Below are 16,098 nucleotides of genomic sequence, written 5' to 3'. Positions count from 1 at the left end.
GCGCAGGCGTACAGCGCGGGCCGGCCTGGTTGCCATGGGAGCGTGGCTGCGGCCCGGGCGCTGGGCAGAGGAAGCCCGGGCTGCTCCTCCGCTGCCCTCGCCTCAGTGGCCCGGGGTGGGGGCGGCCGGACCGAGGCGAGGCCCCTCCGAAGCGAGCGGAGGCCGACATCGCGGCAGCGTCCCTCCTGCTCGTCTCCGCGGCGCCCTGTGACCCCGCGCAGCCTCGGTCCTCAGCGGCACCGAGGCGGAAGACATCCGGCCGTGGAGGGACGTGGCCGCTGCCTGCTCGAGGCCTCTAGGTAGCGCATCTCGGCCTTCGTGTCGGGAATCCGGTTCCAGCCCCTCCTTGTCCTCTTCTGGATGCGTTACTGAGCAGAACCAGTTACCAAGAGGCTGAAGACTGTAGCTCTGGCCCCTGGTAAGCCAGACACTTTGATGAGTGTTGTTTGCGGGGTATGTTTCGTAGTTGGGTTTGGTTTGAGATGTTTTTTAAGCTTAAAGATTCTCTAAAAACACTTTCAATCCTTAAGATTAATCGGACCCAAACCAACACTTAATATTGTAACAGTTGCGTTTCTTGAAAAGAAAACTAGAAACATTTTTTTTTATTTCTTTGTAACAAAATGTTTGAAGTTGCTACATTGTTTTTGGACTTGGGGCTAGAGAGATGGCTTTAAAGGGAAGGGTCGCAACCAAAAATATAAGAGTTTGTGCCTAGTTACAGTTTATAAGCAATGTTAGGGTAAATGTCACCTGACACTGTTGGCTATGGCTGCCCTAGGGACAGCTGGGACACCACCTACGTCTGGTGACCAGAAGTTTCCGCGGTGTGTTTTGTGGAGCCACGAGCATGTGCCAAGGCTCCTGATGATTGGCGCAAAGGGGAGGAGTAGGGAGTAGAAGTCTCCTGCAGTGTCAGGACTGAAAGTGGATTGTTTTGTATTGAGTTCCGGGTGTTTCGCACACTGCCCCACAGCCCTCTTGCCAGGGTCTTCAGTACCAGTTATTTGTTCTGGTTTTATTGGGGACACACTTGTATCTGCCTTTAACGTTCTGTTTGTAAGTCTCGGTGCACACCAGAAGGTGCTAGTTAAGACCAGAGATGCAGACCCAACTGAGTAAAACTGTTGTCAAGGTAGAAATCTGGCCTGCTTCTCTCTCTCTCTCTCTCTCTCTCTCTCTCTCTCTCTCTCTGTGTGTGTGTGTGTGTCTCTCTCTCTGTGTCTCTCTCTCTGTGTCTCTCTCTCTCTGTCTCTCTCTCTCTCTCTCTCTCTCTCTGTGTGTCTGTCTGTCTGTCTAAAACTGTCTCACTATGTAACCCTGTTACTCCTACATAGACCATACTGACCTCAAACTCAGAGATCCTCCTTCCAAGTGCCCGGATTAAAAGTGTGTGCAACCACAACCGGCATAGGCCAGGCCCTTGAAGATGGTCAAATAATTGAAGAAGTCAGAGCCAGGGGTATACCTCTAAGTGTTTGGATCCTTCTAAAATTCACAACACGCTGAGGCATAGTGGCACATGTCTTTAATCCCAGTACTTTGCGTGCCAAGGCAAGAGGATCTCTGTGAGTTTGAGGCCATTGCAGTCTACATACTGAGTTCTAGGCTAGTTGAAGCTAAATATTGAGACTCTGTCTCAAAAATAACAAATTTCAAGATAAGAGGTAAGAATGGGGGAAACGAGGTATCAGAACAGAAGCAGCATTTTAATTCCTAGATGGAGGCCACAGAGGGCTTTGGGATTAAGACCTGAATAGAGGTAACTGAAATTGGGTGTAAAGAATGTTGTCTGGTAGGAACATGCGTGGAACAGAAGAGCCAAGGCAGTGGAAGTGACTGAATGCAGTAAGACTTTACATGCTTCTGTGAGTGTTGAAGGGGAGTGTAGTGCCTGAGAGGAGCTCCAGGCTCGGGGACCTGAGTGACCTAGGAGTGTGGTCTCCCAGTCAGAGGAGACGCATGTTATGGGAGTGTAGTCTCACAGTCAGAGGAGACACATGTTATGAGAGTGTAGTCTCCCAGTCAGAGGAGACGCATGTTAAGTCACCCAGCTGTGCGTATGAACCACTCTTGATTGTGTTCTGGGTCAGTTTCCTCCGCTCTGACACAGGGAACTCAGTGGAGCACCTTTAATGGTGACTTGCTGTGCTGGCTTTAGTAGTTTAGTGCATACATTCCAAAAGCAAAACACACCAGCAAGCATCAGAGTGGCACTGATCCTTGAAATGGTCCTTTTCAAATCCCATGAAAGTAAGCAAAAGCTCTGAATTATCCATCAGGCATATTCACGTGAGCCAGGCTTCCTGCGACGTACTTTGGATAGCACTGCCTACAGAGTATTTCAGTGATGCATCTTATTCCAAGAAACCTCTAATGCTCTTCTTTTTCCTGTATTAGGAGGATTGTTGTTTTTTCTGATGATGATTTATTTCACCAACAGTTGTCTACTTAGCAAGTATTTGATTGGTTTGATAACTGAGAAGTAGCCATGCCCCTGTGTTGCTCTCTGACGTTGCTGCTCCAGCCCAAGGTTAGCTTCACTTGGGCAGGGCCTCCTCTCTTGGTGGCCTCAGTAGCCCTGGACTCTTTTTTTTTTTTTTTTTTTGGTTTTTCGAGACAGGATTTCTCTGTGGCTTTGGAGCGTGTCCTGGAACTAGCTCTGTAGACCAGGCTGGTCTTGAACTCACAGAGATCCGCCTGCCTCTGCCTCCCGAGTGCTGGGATTAAAGGTGTGCGCCACCATCACCCAGCTTGGACTCTTGTGTTAGGAGTCTCTCTGGGGAGAGAGCTCCTCTGCTATGGCCTCAGTGTAATCCTGGGATTGAGCGTCACCTGTTCCCTCTGGGCAACACATATGTGTGTTCCCATCCATGAACCCTCACTGTGCATGGATATGGAATTCTCGGACTGCCCGAGCCTGGGAAAGTGTAACAGGTCCCGACCAGGGCTGGAGGGGAGTGCAGAGACACCAGCTCATCGCTGACTCTGTGCTGTGTTCCAGCATGGAGAGCATGTGTGCCAAGCAGCAAAGCAGACATGACAACACACGTCCTCCAAGTGACAGTGGTGAGCTAGGACACAGGTCAGCACGCACCCTCCAAGTGACGGTGGTGAGGTAGGGCACAGGTCAGCAAGCACCCTCCAAGTGATGGTGGTGAGGTAGGGCACAGGTCAGCAAAGCAGACATGACAGCACGTGTCCTCCAAGTGACAGTGGTGAGCACAGGTCAGTTCACCAAAAAAATCATACTGAAAGAATCATTCAGCCAGTTTTTCCTCTTCAAGCTCCCTCAAGTTTGACCATGTCTCCCCTCGACTTGGCTTCCAGCAGACTTTCTGTTAGTATAAGCAGTGACACTCCTTCTTCACTAGGACTGGGAGAGCTGCCCTGCTTCTGGCCTAGCTTGATTGTCTAGGTTCAGGGAGAAACTGACAACTGCTTGTGCCCATCTGGAGGGCGAGGGCAGGTGGCCCAGCAATGTGTCCTACAAGACATCGCTGGGTGGTTTTCCACATCCTCTGAGGATCTAGGAGCCAACAGATGGTCCTGGTCCATCTTGTTCACAGATAACACTTTTAAATGTTCTGAGTCAGGTTCCCAACTCAACTGTGCTCACATCTGCACCAGTGCATCTGTGTGTCCTGCATTCCACAGGGCTGCACGTTTACACTAACAATTAGGTGTCCTCCCTAATCCTTGCTAGTTGTTTGTTTCCTTGATAATACCAAAAGACTTCGTACCCTACCAAAAGCTTTGGTTTTACCATGAGAGTGTGACAAGCGGGGTGGCTTAGGAATTTCAGAGCTGGCATTGAGGTGGCAGCGGGGACAAGCATCTCTGAAGCCTGAAGCCTTTTCTCGCTCCTGATGGTTTCCAGTACCAGCATTAGCATTAACTGAGTGGCTCCAGTCTCTCAGTATGTGGCACTCCCACCCCCTAGTGTGTCTGAGCCTCCACTTCTTGCATGTGTTTCTTGTGTTTTTTAGGGATTGTTTTGTGGGGGATGGGTTCTGGAGATGAAGTCCACATCTAGCCTTCTGTATGCTAGGTGGGCATTGTCCCTTAGTGGTACTCACCCCAGATCCTTTTCCTCTTCTCCAAGTGCACCAGCCACATGAATTCCCCAATAGGGTATCATTTTAACTTGATCACATCTGCAGAAACCCCAGTGAGGTAACTTTCACACACAACAAAGGCAGACTCTGATCATTAGTGAGAATGTAACTCAGCCGCAGCACAGGTCAGACTCTCAGGAAAATCAAGATAGCTTAAATGGTGTGTTAAGTAGAATTAGAGCATCCATTTTAAAATGTTTTGTAGACAAACTAACCTTTTTGGAGTGATGGGCCAGTCTGAGTACTCTGTGGCTTACCTTGTATGACGTGAGCTAACACCTCATCTAACCTAGTTGAATCTCTTCTCAGAACTCTTCCCTGATCTTCTGAACAGCCCATGTGTGCAGAATGCCCCACAAGATTGGATTTGTAGTGGTCAGCTCTTCTGGACATGAAGATGGCTTCAGTGCTCGGGAACTAATGATCCACGCACCAACTGTCAGTGGCTGGAGGTCACCAAAGTAAGGCTGGCCTGAGGGGCAGGGCTGAAAGCACATCTCTGGGTCTGAATACCTGGTAGAGTGGGTGACTCTCGATCTAAAAACACGGAATGCATTTCTAGTCGGGTACATGGTGTATTTCAGTGAAAACTAAATTAAAATCACTAAAATTAAAGTGCATTTTCCTCTTGGAATGTCTGAGGGGACCCAGTAAGCAGGACCCCCCCCCCCATGCCTGACCTCCCAGGAACTGGAAAAGTCAAACAGGTAGAGTAGGGAGGCGCTTGCTGGAGCTGTAGGTGTCAGGTAAGCAGGACCCCTCCTCCGTGCCTGAGCTGTGGGAGACTGGAAGAGTCAAGCAGAGAAGATAGAGCAGAACCTGCTGGAGCTGACAGTGTCGATCTTCCTGGTCCACTCCCTCCCAGGCATGCTGTCCCCACTGAGGAGTGCAGGTTCATGCTCCTAGCCACACCCTCTTTTCTTCCGAGCTCCCCATTTCTGTTCTGCTTCCCTCCAGTTGCTAAGGGCAAAGCTTCCACTCTCTGCCTTCTGCATTTCCCTCTGCAAAGATCTTAGCTGTGTCTGCCCTGCAAGTCGAGTCCATGAAGCTCATAGGTTCTTAAGTAAACACACAGAGCTACTTTGTAACAGTGATTATGCAAGTCACCCCAGCATGGTACTTTTGTGGTTTTCCTTTAAACTCTTAATTGTATCCATGTTAGTACCATGCTTCCAGATGATACCAAAGGAAAGGGTTGTGTACCGCAACCACGGACAGAGTCACACAAGGTTCGGCCCAGGCGTCTCCTGATTTACCTGAGGTCAAATGTGTTGCAGGAGTCAAGAGAAAGTATCCCCAAGTGTCACCAAGATGGACAAAGGGTCCTGTCAGGAGTGGTTCAGAAAGCTTGCTCAGGGTTCTGGTGGAACTGGGTACAGGGTGCTACTTATGGGATGGGGGAAGTTCCTGCCATGTCTTTCTCAGAGCCTTGGGATTCAGGCTTCAAATCTCCAGAGCTGATGACTGCAGCCTGCATAGTCTCGGTTTTCAGAGTTTTTTTTCCACATTTATTAATGTGCATGTCCTTGCATGTCTCTCAATGTGTGTGGAGATTGGAGGTCTGAAGCACGATTAATAAGAACTCAGAGAGAAATTGGGCTTCAACGTAAAGATCCGAAAAGCAAAGTAGTCAGCCACTTGCTCTTACCTCAACCTCAGTCAGATATGGCGGTCCTGCCTCCAGAATCTCAGAAGGAGACTATGTCTGAGAGCTGTCTCCTCCCATTTTATAATCCTCTCTAGGGCTGGGATTAAAGGCGTGCACCACTGAGATTAAAGGCATGCACTGCCTGGTTTCTATGGCAACTATTGTGACTACTAGGATTAAAGATGTGTGTCACCACTACCTGGTCTGTGAGGCTGACCAGTGTGGCTGTTCTACTCTCTGATCTTCAGGCAGGCTTTATTTGTCAGAATACAAATGAAATGCCACTGCAGAGGTCAACTTGAAGGACTCAGTTCTTTATCATTGTATGGATCCCAGGGATTGGCAGCAGGCACCTTCACCCACTGAGCTGTTGTTATTCAAGGCAAAGCAGTCTGTCCCTGTCAATGTATTTTATAAGTGTGTGGTTCAGTGGGAGAGCACTTACCCTGAGTTGAAGAAGTCAGAACTGGGAGGTGAGCACAGGGCTGATGTGTTAGTGACACCCAGGCTCACTGTGCTCCACCTGGTCGGGGGAAATGGCTCTACTCTTGAAGAACCTCAAAGGAGCCTTACTGTGTTGATGGGTTTTCTTAGTGGGATGTGGAAGAAGGACCTGGCCAGCAATGATAACACGTGAGCACGCGTGCACACACGGGTCACCAGGCAGTAATGTTGAGATCTGTGAAGGGAGGGGCCTTCCCTGACTGCCCTGTTCTTCAGAGCTCCCTTGGTTCCACATGCCCACAGTGCCTGCTGGCTAGCGTGTGTCAGTGCTGTCCTTTGAGCGTACTGTACTGCTGAGTCACGGCTGTGCCTGGCTGTGTAGGTTCCTTGCTGACAGAAGCAGTGCTCTAGCCAAGTCTTGCTTGGTGGTCATGCAGTGTGTAGCTCTCAGCTCAGCCTGCGCCTGGAAGTCCCCTGCTGTTTGTTGACAGCCTGTGTGTTGTAAGCAGATGCTTCGCTTAAGGACTCAGGTTCCTGTGGGGAAGGAAGCCTTTGGCTCTGCCTGGCCTACTGGTACAGCCCCAGAAGAATGGCTGATTTATCTCCTGATTAACCTGAAGGCCACTGTAGCCTTTAGTCTTAGCAGCCTGAAGTTAGGTTTGCAGGTGGCCAGCAGAGCCAGTCAGCCTTAGGTCCAGGCTTTGGAAGGGAGGGGCAGCACAGTCTTCTAGTCAGGTAGATGCTACCCCACATCCAGAATGCCGCGCCTCACACTCCCCTGCCTGGAAGCAGGCCGACAGGAAACTACAGACGTTTCTCAGAAACCCAAGGCTGTGTTTGCTTTCAGATTCTGCCAGTTTCCACAAGAGATTGTTCTCCAGATGGTGGAGAGGTGTCGGATAAGGAAACTGCAGCTCCTTGCTCACCAGTACATGATCTCCAGTAAGGTTGAGTTCTACATCAGTGAAAGCTTGCCTGAGTACCTGGTGCCGTACCAAGCAGAGCGCTTCCGCAGACTGGGGTGAGAATGAGACTCGGTGCACAGGGGTGCCCTCAACCTGACAGCTTTGTGGGTTGTCCCTCTCAGCCCTTTGTGATCTTCCCAACACATGCCTGAGATTCATATGCTTAACAGGCAGGGTTACCGTATCTGTGGGGTTCAGTGGGAGTGGGAACAGCTTTGTGGACAGTTCATCAGGTGTGACTTTCCTTCCAGCTATGTCTCTCTGTGTGACAACGAAAAGACAGGCTGCAAAGCCCGGGAACTCAAGTCTGTTTACGTGGATGCTGTGGGGCAGTTTCTTAAGCTGATCTTTCACCAAAACCACACCAACAAGTACAACATATATAATCAGGTAAGGTGTGTGTGTGTGTGTGTCTTTGTCCTGACACCACAGCACACCCCACACCCTCTACCCCCTCACCACACACCTCCATGAGCAGACTGCTCAGGTGTCCTCATACCTGCACACTCCTGGGAGCAACTGTGTGAGCAGCTGTTGCTCTCTGAAGCCAGACTCTCCCATATGTTAACTCTGGCATGTAGTCATGGGGCACACAAGAGCCTCTGATTGGACCAGACTCAGATGAAAGAGAGTACAAGAATGGTTCCTGGGGTTTGCGCTTCAGTTGTATGCAGTAGCTTGACACCGCTGTGGTAAAATCGCTTCCACGGTTCCTACCTCGTATTTTCCTTAGCTGACAGCGTGTGTGATTTTGACTGGCAGCTGTTCTGGCAGAATGAAGCAGATAACCTGTCTGAACTGTCCATGGCCAGGGAAGCCGCTTGCCCGCCACTGCTCCAGCTGCTCCAGCGGCTCTGCTGCCTTTTTTTTCTCCTTCCTTCCTTCCTTCCTTCCTTCCTTCCTTCCTTCCTTCCTTCCTTCCTTAAAATTTAATCAATTATTTATTTACTTTACATCCCAACCTCAGTTTCTCATCCCTCCTCTCCTTCATTCCCTCCCTCCATCTCCCCTCCACCCCTGTCCCCCAGTCCACTCCTCTATTTCTGCTCCGGAAGGGGAAGGCCTCCCATGGGTATCAGCAAAGCGTGGCATATGGAGTTGCAGTAGGACTAAGCACCTGCCTTTGTACTAAGGCTGGGCAAGGCAACCCAGTATGAGGAATATGTTCCCAAAAGCCAGCCAAAGCGCTAGGGACAGCCTGTGTAGCCCAGCGCTAGGGACAGGCTGTGTAGCTCAGTGGTAGAGTGTGGTAGAACTCAATCCCACCCTGACAAAGGAGATCAGGTGTGCCCAGAACAATCTTGTTTGCACACACATTTGTACCCCTTGCTGCCTCTCCAAGAGCAGTAGGAGAAAGCCAACAGATCACATTGTTGTGGCAAGTGAATGAGTTATGAGATGCTCAGCTGCTAGGAACTGGTTAGGAACCTGGACCACAGTGATGGGTGGGAAGGAGAGCGACTTCCCTGCCAAGGCGAGAGGTGAAGCACCTGGGTTAGCTGGGCTGTGTCAATTTAGTTTTTTTTCCTCGTCTGGGGTAATGTGGGTAGAGACCTCTTATTGGGAGACTGCTAAAAGTCTAGGTTCGCGGTTACTGTTTTAGAAACCTGTAAGCCATAGCAACTTGGTTGAGCATGAGAAGAGCAGTGGTTGTTATCTGCTGAGCACGTCACAGTTCTCTACATCAGCGTGCCCCTTACTGTCATCGCACACCCTCCTACCTGATAACAACACGGGCAAGGCATCTCAAACACTTCATACTTGATTTCTGCTGATTTCACTATTTCTTAGGTGGCTTTGGTTGCGATAAATATCATTGGAGACCCTGCAGATTTTGGTGATGAAAGCAATATTGTAAGTATGAGAAGTTTAGTTCCTAAAGTAAAGGGAATTTCTGTGGGAGGAGGAATCACTAATTCTCATCACACACACACACACACACACACACACACACACACAAATGTATCAATTAAGAAGGCCTCAAAACTTTCCTCAAGGATTTTAGCTGCCTGTCCAGAAAACTAGGGCCACTGAGTCTTACTGGCACGTCTCTGTTAAACAGTTGTAAAATTAAGGTTTGTTTTGTCCTTTTTTTGCTGAGAGTCTAAGAAGATGTTTTGTCCCCAAAGACCTCTAGAGAGAAGCTGATTGACCATTACCTTGGCCACAGTCCCCACAATGAGGACCCAGCCCTAGAAGGAACTTTTGCCGGGTAAGACCTTTCCCCATTCCTTCACAAGACAGCTCATAACACCTTGGTCATTCCGGAGGATTTGGGGTCTCCATGAGGCTTAGGTCAGGTGAGAGCAGGAAGCCACTGGTCGGGCTGTCTTATATCCATGCCGAGATTAAGGTGACTGCATATCTTGCACGCCTGCACTGCTTCAGTTCTGAGTGTTCAGGTGTTAGCACGGGTGCCTGAGAACAGTGATGCAGCTGCCCACCGTGCCTCAGCGCTCAGGGTGTGCTCAGAGAGAGCCAGTGCACCCGCAGCTCTCAGGGTGTGCTCAGAGAGAGCCAGTGCACCCGCAGCTCTCAGGGTGTGCTCAGAGAGAGCCAGTGCACCCTCAGCGCTCAGGGTGTGCTCAGAGAGAGCCAGTGCACCCGCAGCTCTCAGGGTGTGCTCAGAGAGAGCCAGTGCACCCGCAGCGCTCAGGGTGTGCTCAGAGAGAGCCAGTGCACCCGCAGCTCTCAGGGTGTGCTCAGAGAGAGCCAGTGCACCCGCAGCTCTCAGGGTGTGCTCAGAGAGAGCCAGTGCACCCACAGTGCTCAGGGTGTGCTCAGAGAGAGCCAGTGCACCCGCAGCTGTGTCACCGCTAGTCAGCTCCTTCCTGGTAGCCACCCTTTGGTTTCTGCCTCCCCAAAGCCTGAGCCCACACAGCAGCCACAGCAGCAATGGCACGCTCCAGCAGAGCTTCCAGCTTCAGTGGTGGGGCAGGCTGTGCCTGGCCTGACCTGTCTGGCCCCCAGGACTCTGTGGAGTTGAGTGTCGGTGCTGAGATTCATGGTGTGAGAACCTGACCTTCCCTGGGGTGCTGCATAAGAGTGAGTGTGCTCCTGCCCTGCAAATTCTGACTATGGCAACATGGAACTTTTTTTTCCTTTTTCCTGGTGAGGTTTTTAAAAATAAAACCTTTATATTATTTCTGTGACATCGTGGCCAAGTGATGTAGAGTTGCAAGCATAGTGTTGAGAGTTAATAATGTGGCGTGTGGGGCAGCATGTATGTTATATCAACCCTGAGACTACTGGATGGAAGGAATGCCCAGAGCCACTGCAGCTGTCCCTCACAGTCACTGGGCTGCCAGGCAAAGGGCATGGAGTGGCAGAAAGGAACCTGGGGATTTTTAAATGTGGTGTGTGCCCAAGTCCCACTTGAACTTATTATTAAAGTTTTCCAACTAAAGTCTTTGTGACAAATAATATCTAATTAAACTTTACCTCTATGTAAAATACCCAGGTCACAGCTTGTGTTTGGCTTACTTGATGCAGCCAGTGCAGCTGCTGTGAGACCCTGAGCTGGTCCTGAGTCTGCAGTGGTCCCAGCAATGCTGTTGCTGTACTTTGTGACCACAGAGTGAAGTTCATCACTACCATGCTGTAAATTTTAAGAATAGTGGCATACATGTGGTCATGGATGCTAAGTTTATCTGTGGTTTGGCCTGACATACAGCTCGGTCAAGCACCAGGAGCAAGAGTTGCAGCCTGACCAGCTGAGGCTGTACTCCCTCACATAGGGGACCTTCTCACCTGTGTGTGCGGCACGAGCTCTTGACTCTCCTGACCTGGGGTCGTCTTCTCTCCTCAGGAGATCTGACTACATCTCTCCACTCGATGACTTGGCCTTTGACATGTACCAAGACCCCGAAGTTGCACAGATCATTCGCAGGCTGGATGAAAAGAAACGGGATGCGGTCAAGAAGGAGCGCTATGATCACGCAAAGAAACTGAAGCAAGCAATCGCTGACTTACAGAAGGTCGGTGAGCGCCTGGGGCGCTTCGAGGTGGAGAAGCGCTGCGCAGTGGAGAAGGAAGACTACGACCTGGCCAAAGAGAAGAAGCAGCAGATGGCACGCTACCGTGCCCAGGTGTATGAACAGCTGGAGCTGCACGGCCTCCTGCAGGGCGAGCCAGAGGTCAGAATGGGCCACAGGGTAGGGGCAAGTGGGAGAGAGTGAAGGGCTAACCAGAGTTGTGCTTGGGCTCTGTGAATGTGTGGACTAAAGCAGCTGCTCCGTGCCATGTGCAGTCAGCAGGTTTCTGCTGGGATGGGATCTTCTAGAGTTCACTAGAAGATGAGGAGAGGGAGCCCAGGGCTGGAAGATCAAGGCACTGTCACTTTTCAGGGACCCCTCCAGCCCAGTCACCATATTGTATGGAGTGTGGTACCTGCGCCACATGCCCTCAGGTGTAAACCCCCTGAGTAGTCTAAGTGAGTGGAAACAGACTTCTAGCAAGATCCATAACCTTACGGTTCATCAGGCAGATGCTGAATGCAGATGTGTGCATACAGACTGCCAGTTCTCACCAGTCCCACCCTCCAGGCTACTGGTCTCAGACTGGTACTGCTGGCTCTTTAGCTACCTCTGCCTTCCTGGCAAGTAAAACATAGATCAGTGAGAATCACAGTGTGCCATCCATCGGCCCTGCCTGTTTGGATTGTGAAGAGTCACCTGACCAGCTGTGAACAGCATAGGCCAGTTCTGAACCCAGAGTCCTGCCCAAGTGCCACCTGCCTACTGTTGTGCTTCTAGCACAAGTATGTTTGTGATCATGCCCAATCATGCATGCTCAGGCTGTCAGGTATTTGGGGCTGCTGTGATCTGCGCTGTAACTGTGGCAGAGACAGCTGAGGTGATGCCATGGTCCTGTGACTAACCAATAGGCCATTGTGTGCTCAGCACGACTTCCTTCAGATGGCCTGCAGTGGTCATGGCCCTTTGTCCTTCAGATGATCTGCAGTGGTCATGGCCCCTTGTCCTTCAGGTGGCCTGTGGTGGTCATGGCCCCTTGTTCTTCAGATGACCTGCAATGGTCATGGCCCCTTGTCCTTCAGATGACCTGCAGTGGTCATGGCCCCTTGTCTTTCGGATGACCTGCAGTGGTCATGGCCCCTTGTCCTTCAGATGGCCTGTGATGGTCATGGCCCCTTGTTCATCTTTCCTCCAGATGCAGAGGCCCTTCGCTTTGCCCCTCCAGCCCCTTGCATCTCCCAGCAGTCCCCAGCACTGGAAGGCAGCGTCCTCACTGCCGTGCACAGAAGAGCTGGAAACAGAAGGCACATTTGCAGGCCCTGCCCTCCAGGAAAAGCCCTTGGCATATCCCTCGGCATCATCTCCTCGACATTCAGCAGTGGACCAGTCCCCACCTGCCGCAGGCCCTGTACCTAGGAGCCATGTAAGTTACTCCACGCCAGCTTGACTGCTACCAGCTGCATCACTGAGGACCTGGGTTGGACTAGGTACTAATCCCAAGGCATAGGTACGTGCCTACTCCAGGGCCAGCCCTCCTCTCCGAGTCCAGAAGGGACCTGGGATGCTGGCTAGAGCAGAGCACAAGCAAGCATAGTCCATTGGCCACGTCCCTTGAGAGGCACATCTGTCACCTGGCCTGTCGGGCTCCCTGGGTCTGCCATGTCATCTGTGGGCTCACAAAGTCTTTACATCTACTTCAAGCATTGCTTCAAGGAATAAGTGAACATGTGTAAAATGCCCATTCCTGGAGCGCTCAAGAAGCTGAGGCAGGATTGCTGCCAGGTCAGCTTGGACTACATAGCAAGGACCAGGACATCCAAGTCAATAGAGTGAGATCCTGTCTCAAAATAAATGGGTAAATTCCCTATCCATACTTTTTCAGATGACACCTCAGTTATGTACCTGTGGTCACCATGCCTCTTAGAACAGCTTGGTAACAGGAAACCTGAGTCAAGCTGGGCTTTTTATTGACTGTTCTAGCTGGGAACACAGTAGGTCCTGCAGGTTTCAGGACTAGTTTGACTTGGGAGCTCAGTATTGTCATTAGCAACCTGATTTCTGTTGTCGATTATAATAAAGCCCCACACTAGCCCAGAATGGAGTACAATAAAGGTCTCTTTATCTGGGGGTAGACTCACAGACCATCAGTCTTCTACATGAGTGGGGCACAGGAGCCGAATCCAGCAGCCAAGGGGCCGCACACGTTTTATATCTGTATATATAGTGTATTTGACCATGCCCCAAGTGGGCCAGTATCTTAAAGGCTGTTGGCTGAAGGAGTTCCCATAGCAGATTTCTTCCCATCACGTGACTCCCCGGCTCCTTATCTCTGGGCTGCCTGCTGTCACGGCAGCACCTTTTGCCCATGGGTCCTCACTTCAGTCAGCTGGACCAACTTAGTCATGCACTCCAGCCTCTGCAGCAGCCGCGAGAGCAGAGCAGATCCCTGTGCTGACTGCTCCACCAGGCCTCTACAGAAGGGGCCTTGACCCACGTGTCCATCTTAGGGTCCCGATGCCCTTGTGGCCTAGCCTTCCATGTGTCTCAGGGTTTCACACAGTGAGTTTACGCACGTGTGCACTCACCCATTCTCTCGGCACCGTGTGCTCCCTCTCCGCTCTCACCCTGCTGTGTCCTTGCCTCTTCAATTCTGTGCCTTTGTCTCTGACTGAATGGGGCCGTGAGGGCAGAAGGTCCATCTTCCCTGCTGTGTGGGCACCAAGAGCAGTGCCTGGTGATTTAGGTGCTGAGGACTGAAGGCTGGGTTGGCAGCTGCCTCACCAAGGAGCACCACAGAGGAGGCTTGTTACAGCTTCCCTCAGTGGGCCCCAGAGGAGAAGCATGTTTATTGCTCTATGCAATGCAGTAAGAGTATGTCAACAGACACTAGTCTGAAAAATAATGGGATGACCCTTCCTCCTGTCCTCTGTGTCAGCCGAACTGGAGTGGCTGCAGGTGACTAGTGTGAGTCTGAGCTGACTTCTGAGGAGGCAGTGCTGCTGCTCCGTGTCTGGGTGAGTCTGACAGGAATGGAAGGCTTCATCAATTTTTTCCAGTTACAGGATACAGTTACAGTTACAGGATAGAATAATTGTAGGAATTATTCTATCCTGGTGCTTAGCAGACTGACTCTTTTAGAGCTTTCGCCCAGCAGTCTGTGAGGAGACACCCCAGCAGAGCACCCACCCCCAGCACTCTGCTCACCTCTGCACACCTCCAGGTGGATGCCGTGCCCTACGATGAGCGGCCTCTTCCCATTACTCGGAAGCAACTGGGGGAAGCATCCACCGAGCCCGAAGTGAAAGACGCAGACAGCAGTGACGTCCAGAGACGGGGTGTCTCAGGGGAACCAGAGCCCTTGACAGAGAAGGCCTTGAGAGAAGCCAGTTCTGCCATTGACATCTTAGGCGAACCCTTGGTAAAAATCAAAACCAAGTTATGCATGTGTATGGCATGCAAGTGTGCAGATACATGCAGACACAGAGCACACCAGCATAGGGAGAGAAGGGGAAAATTGCTGCAGGGGTTTTGCTTTGTTTAGTGTGTGTGTGTGTGTGTGTGTGTGTGTGTGTGTGTGTGTGTGTACATCCTGCCGTTCACATGTAGAGGTCTCAGGTCTTAATTTCCCCCCAGTGTAGCTGAGCTCTTCCCCTCAATTCTGCGGAGGGCTTCCTCCTACAGAAGAGTTTTGAAGTGCAGGATGGCAGTTGGGATGGCTGTGTGGGGCTGGACAGTCTGCCTCCTGAGCTGAGACAGGACTGCTGTTGGCTGGCAGGTGGCTGGGGCCTATTCTAAGACGTGGTCCTGCCGGGAAGATGCCCTGCTGGCACTGTACCAGAAGCTGATGGAGATGCCTGTTGGAACCCAGAAGGAGGATTTGAAAAACATGCTGAGAGCATCTGTCTTTCTCATCAGAAGAGCCATAAAGGACATCGTGACCTCAGTAAGTCCCTCTGCCTGCTATCCCCAGGTCATTGACATAACTGTGACTTAGCTTTCAGTGAGACAGACCAGGAATGAGGGTTCTCCAGTAAGAGGCACATCCTAGCTCCAGGACAATGGCAGATGGGAGATGCCATGCTTCCTGGGCACGTCTCTGCTCCGCACAGCCCCTGTTTCCACACAGAGCTCAGCAGGTGTGCTGAGTGCTCTCCTTCTCGTGAGGCTGTGGGGCCAACGAGCTGAGTTTCTTTTTGTAGCTCCGGACAGGCTTTAGATTGAGTGTTCAGAAATGAAAAGTGGAGAGGCTGGGTGTCTCTCAGGAGTACTGAGCTGGCATTACGTGGTCAGGAGGGTCGAGTGGGGGGGGGGCACAGTGAGCAGGGCTCCGGGTGTGGGGTGCTGTACTTGGAAGCAGTTTGTAGTATGAGGTTCACATTTGTTGGTCTCCTGTTTCCTCCTGAACTCCCACCACAGTGGCTGATGTGTCTGACCTCGTTTCTTCAGGTCTTTCAGGCCTCGCTGAAGTTGGTGAAAATGATAATTACCCAGTACATTCCCAAGCACAAGCTGAGCAAACTGGAGACGACGCACTGTGTAGAGAGGACCATTCCCCTTTTACTCGCCAGAACCGGAGATTCCTCTGCTCGCCTCCGTGTCATGGCTCTGAATTTCATTCAGGTCTGAACCTCCCCATCACCTTCCTGTGATTGTCTGACTCTGCCTCACAGGGTTCTCTACTGCTGATCCTCAGACAGCTGCCGTGATGCTCCCCAGTGCTGGGAGGAATGAGCTCTGTCTACACCAGCTTGTGTTGTTGTTTTGAGACAGCCTCATTCTGTAATGCAGGCTGGACTTGAACTCACCATGTAGTCCAGGCTGGCTCCTTGAGACTCAGTGATCTTCCTGCCCTAACTTTCCAAGTGCTCAGATTGCAAGCATGACTCCACGCCCAGCTTATCGGAGATAACAATAAAGATTGTATAAAGCTAGGGAGATGATCCAGCAGT

General features: G+C 51.1%; 1 protein-coding gene across 4 annotated transcripts in view; it reads left to right on the top strand.

Moving 5' to 3' along the window:
* The first annotated feature begins 50 nt into the window (after positions 1 to 50).
* Cep104 (centrosomal protein 104) overlaps positions 51 to 16,098 on the top strand; it is a 31,346-nt gene continuing 15,298 nt past the window's right edge. For 2 of the 4 annotated variants that reach the window (XR_007593743.1, XM_050153202.1), the window contains exons 1-11: positions 51 to 418; positions 4,428 to 4,579; positions 7,058 to 7,231; positions 7,427 to 7,565; positions 8,967 to 9,029; positions 9,305 to 9,387; positions 10,984 to 11,311; positions 12,345 to 12,572; positions 14,370 to 14,567; positions 14,925 to 15,092; positions 15,596 to 15,769. Coding sequence is in view for 3 of the 4 variants with exons in the window: in XM_050153202.1 (XP_050009159.1) it covers positions 4,467 to 4,579; positions 7,058 to 7,231; positions 7,427 to 7,565; positions 8,967 to 9,029; positions 9,305 to 9,387; positions 10,984 to 11,311; positions 12,345 to 12,572; positions 14,370 to 14,567; positions 14,925 to 15,092; positions 15,596 to 15,769 (1,668 nt within the window). In the remaining variant the exon portion in view is untranslated. The remainder of the gene's footprint in view (positions 419 to 4,427; positions 4,580 to 7,057; positions 7,232 to 7,426; positions 7,566 to 8,966; positions 9,030 to 9,304; positions 9,388 to 10,983; positions 11,312 to 12,344; positions 12,573 to 14,369; positions 14,568 to 14,924; positions 15,093 to 15,595; positions 15,770 to 16,098) is intronic. The other 2 variants (XM_050153203.1, XM_050153204.1) reach the window with 2 other exon arrangements.

This window comes from Alexandromys fortis, unplaced genomic scaffold (assembly GCF_014885135.2).
Source record: "Alexandromys fortis isolate MF-2015 unplaced genomic scaffold, M_Fortis_MF-2015_v1.1 scaffold_88, whole genome shotgun sequence".
NCBI lineage: Eukaryota > Metazoa > Chordata > Mammalia > Rodentia > Cricetidae > Alexandromys > Alexandromys fortis.
Note: the sequence above shows the minus strand (reverse complement) of the source record. Positions and strands in the feature narration are given on the sequence as shown.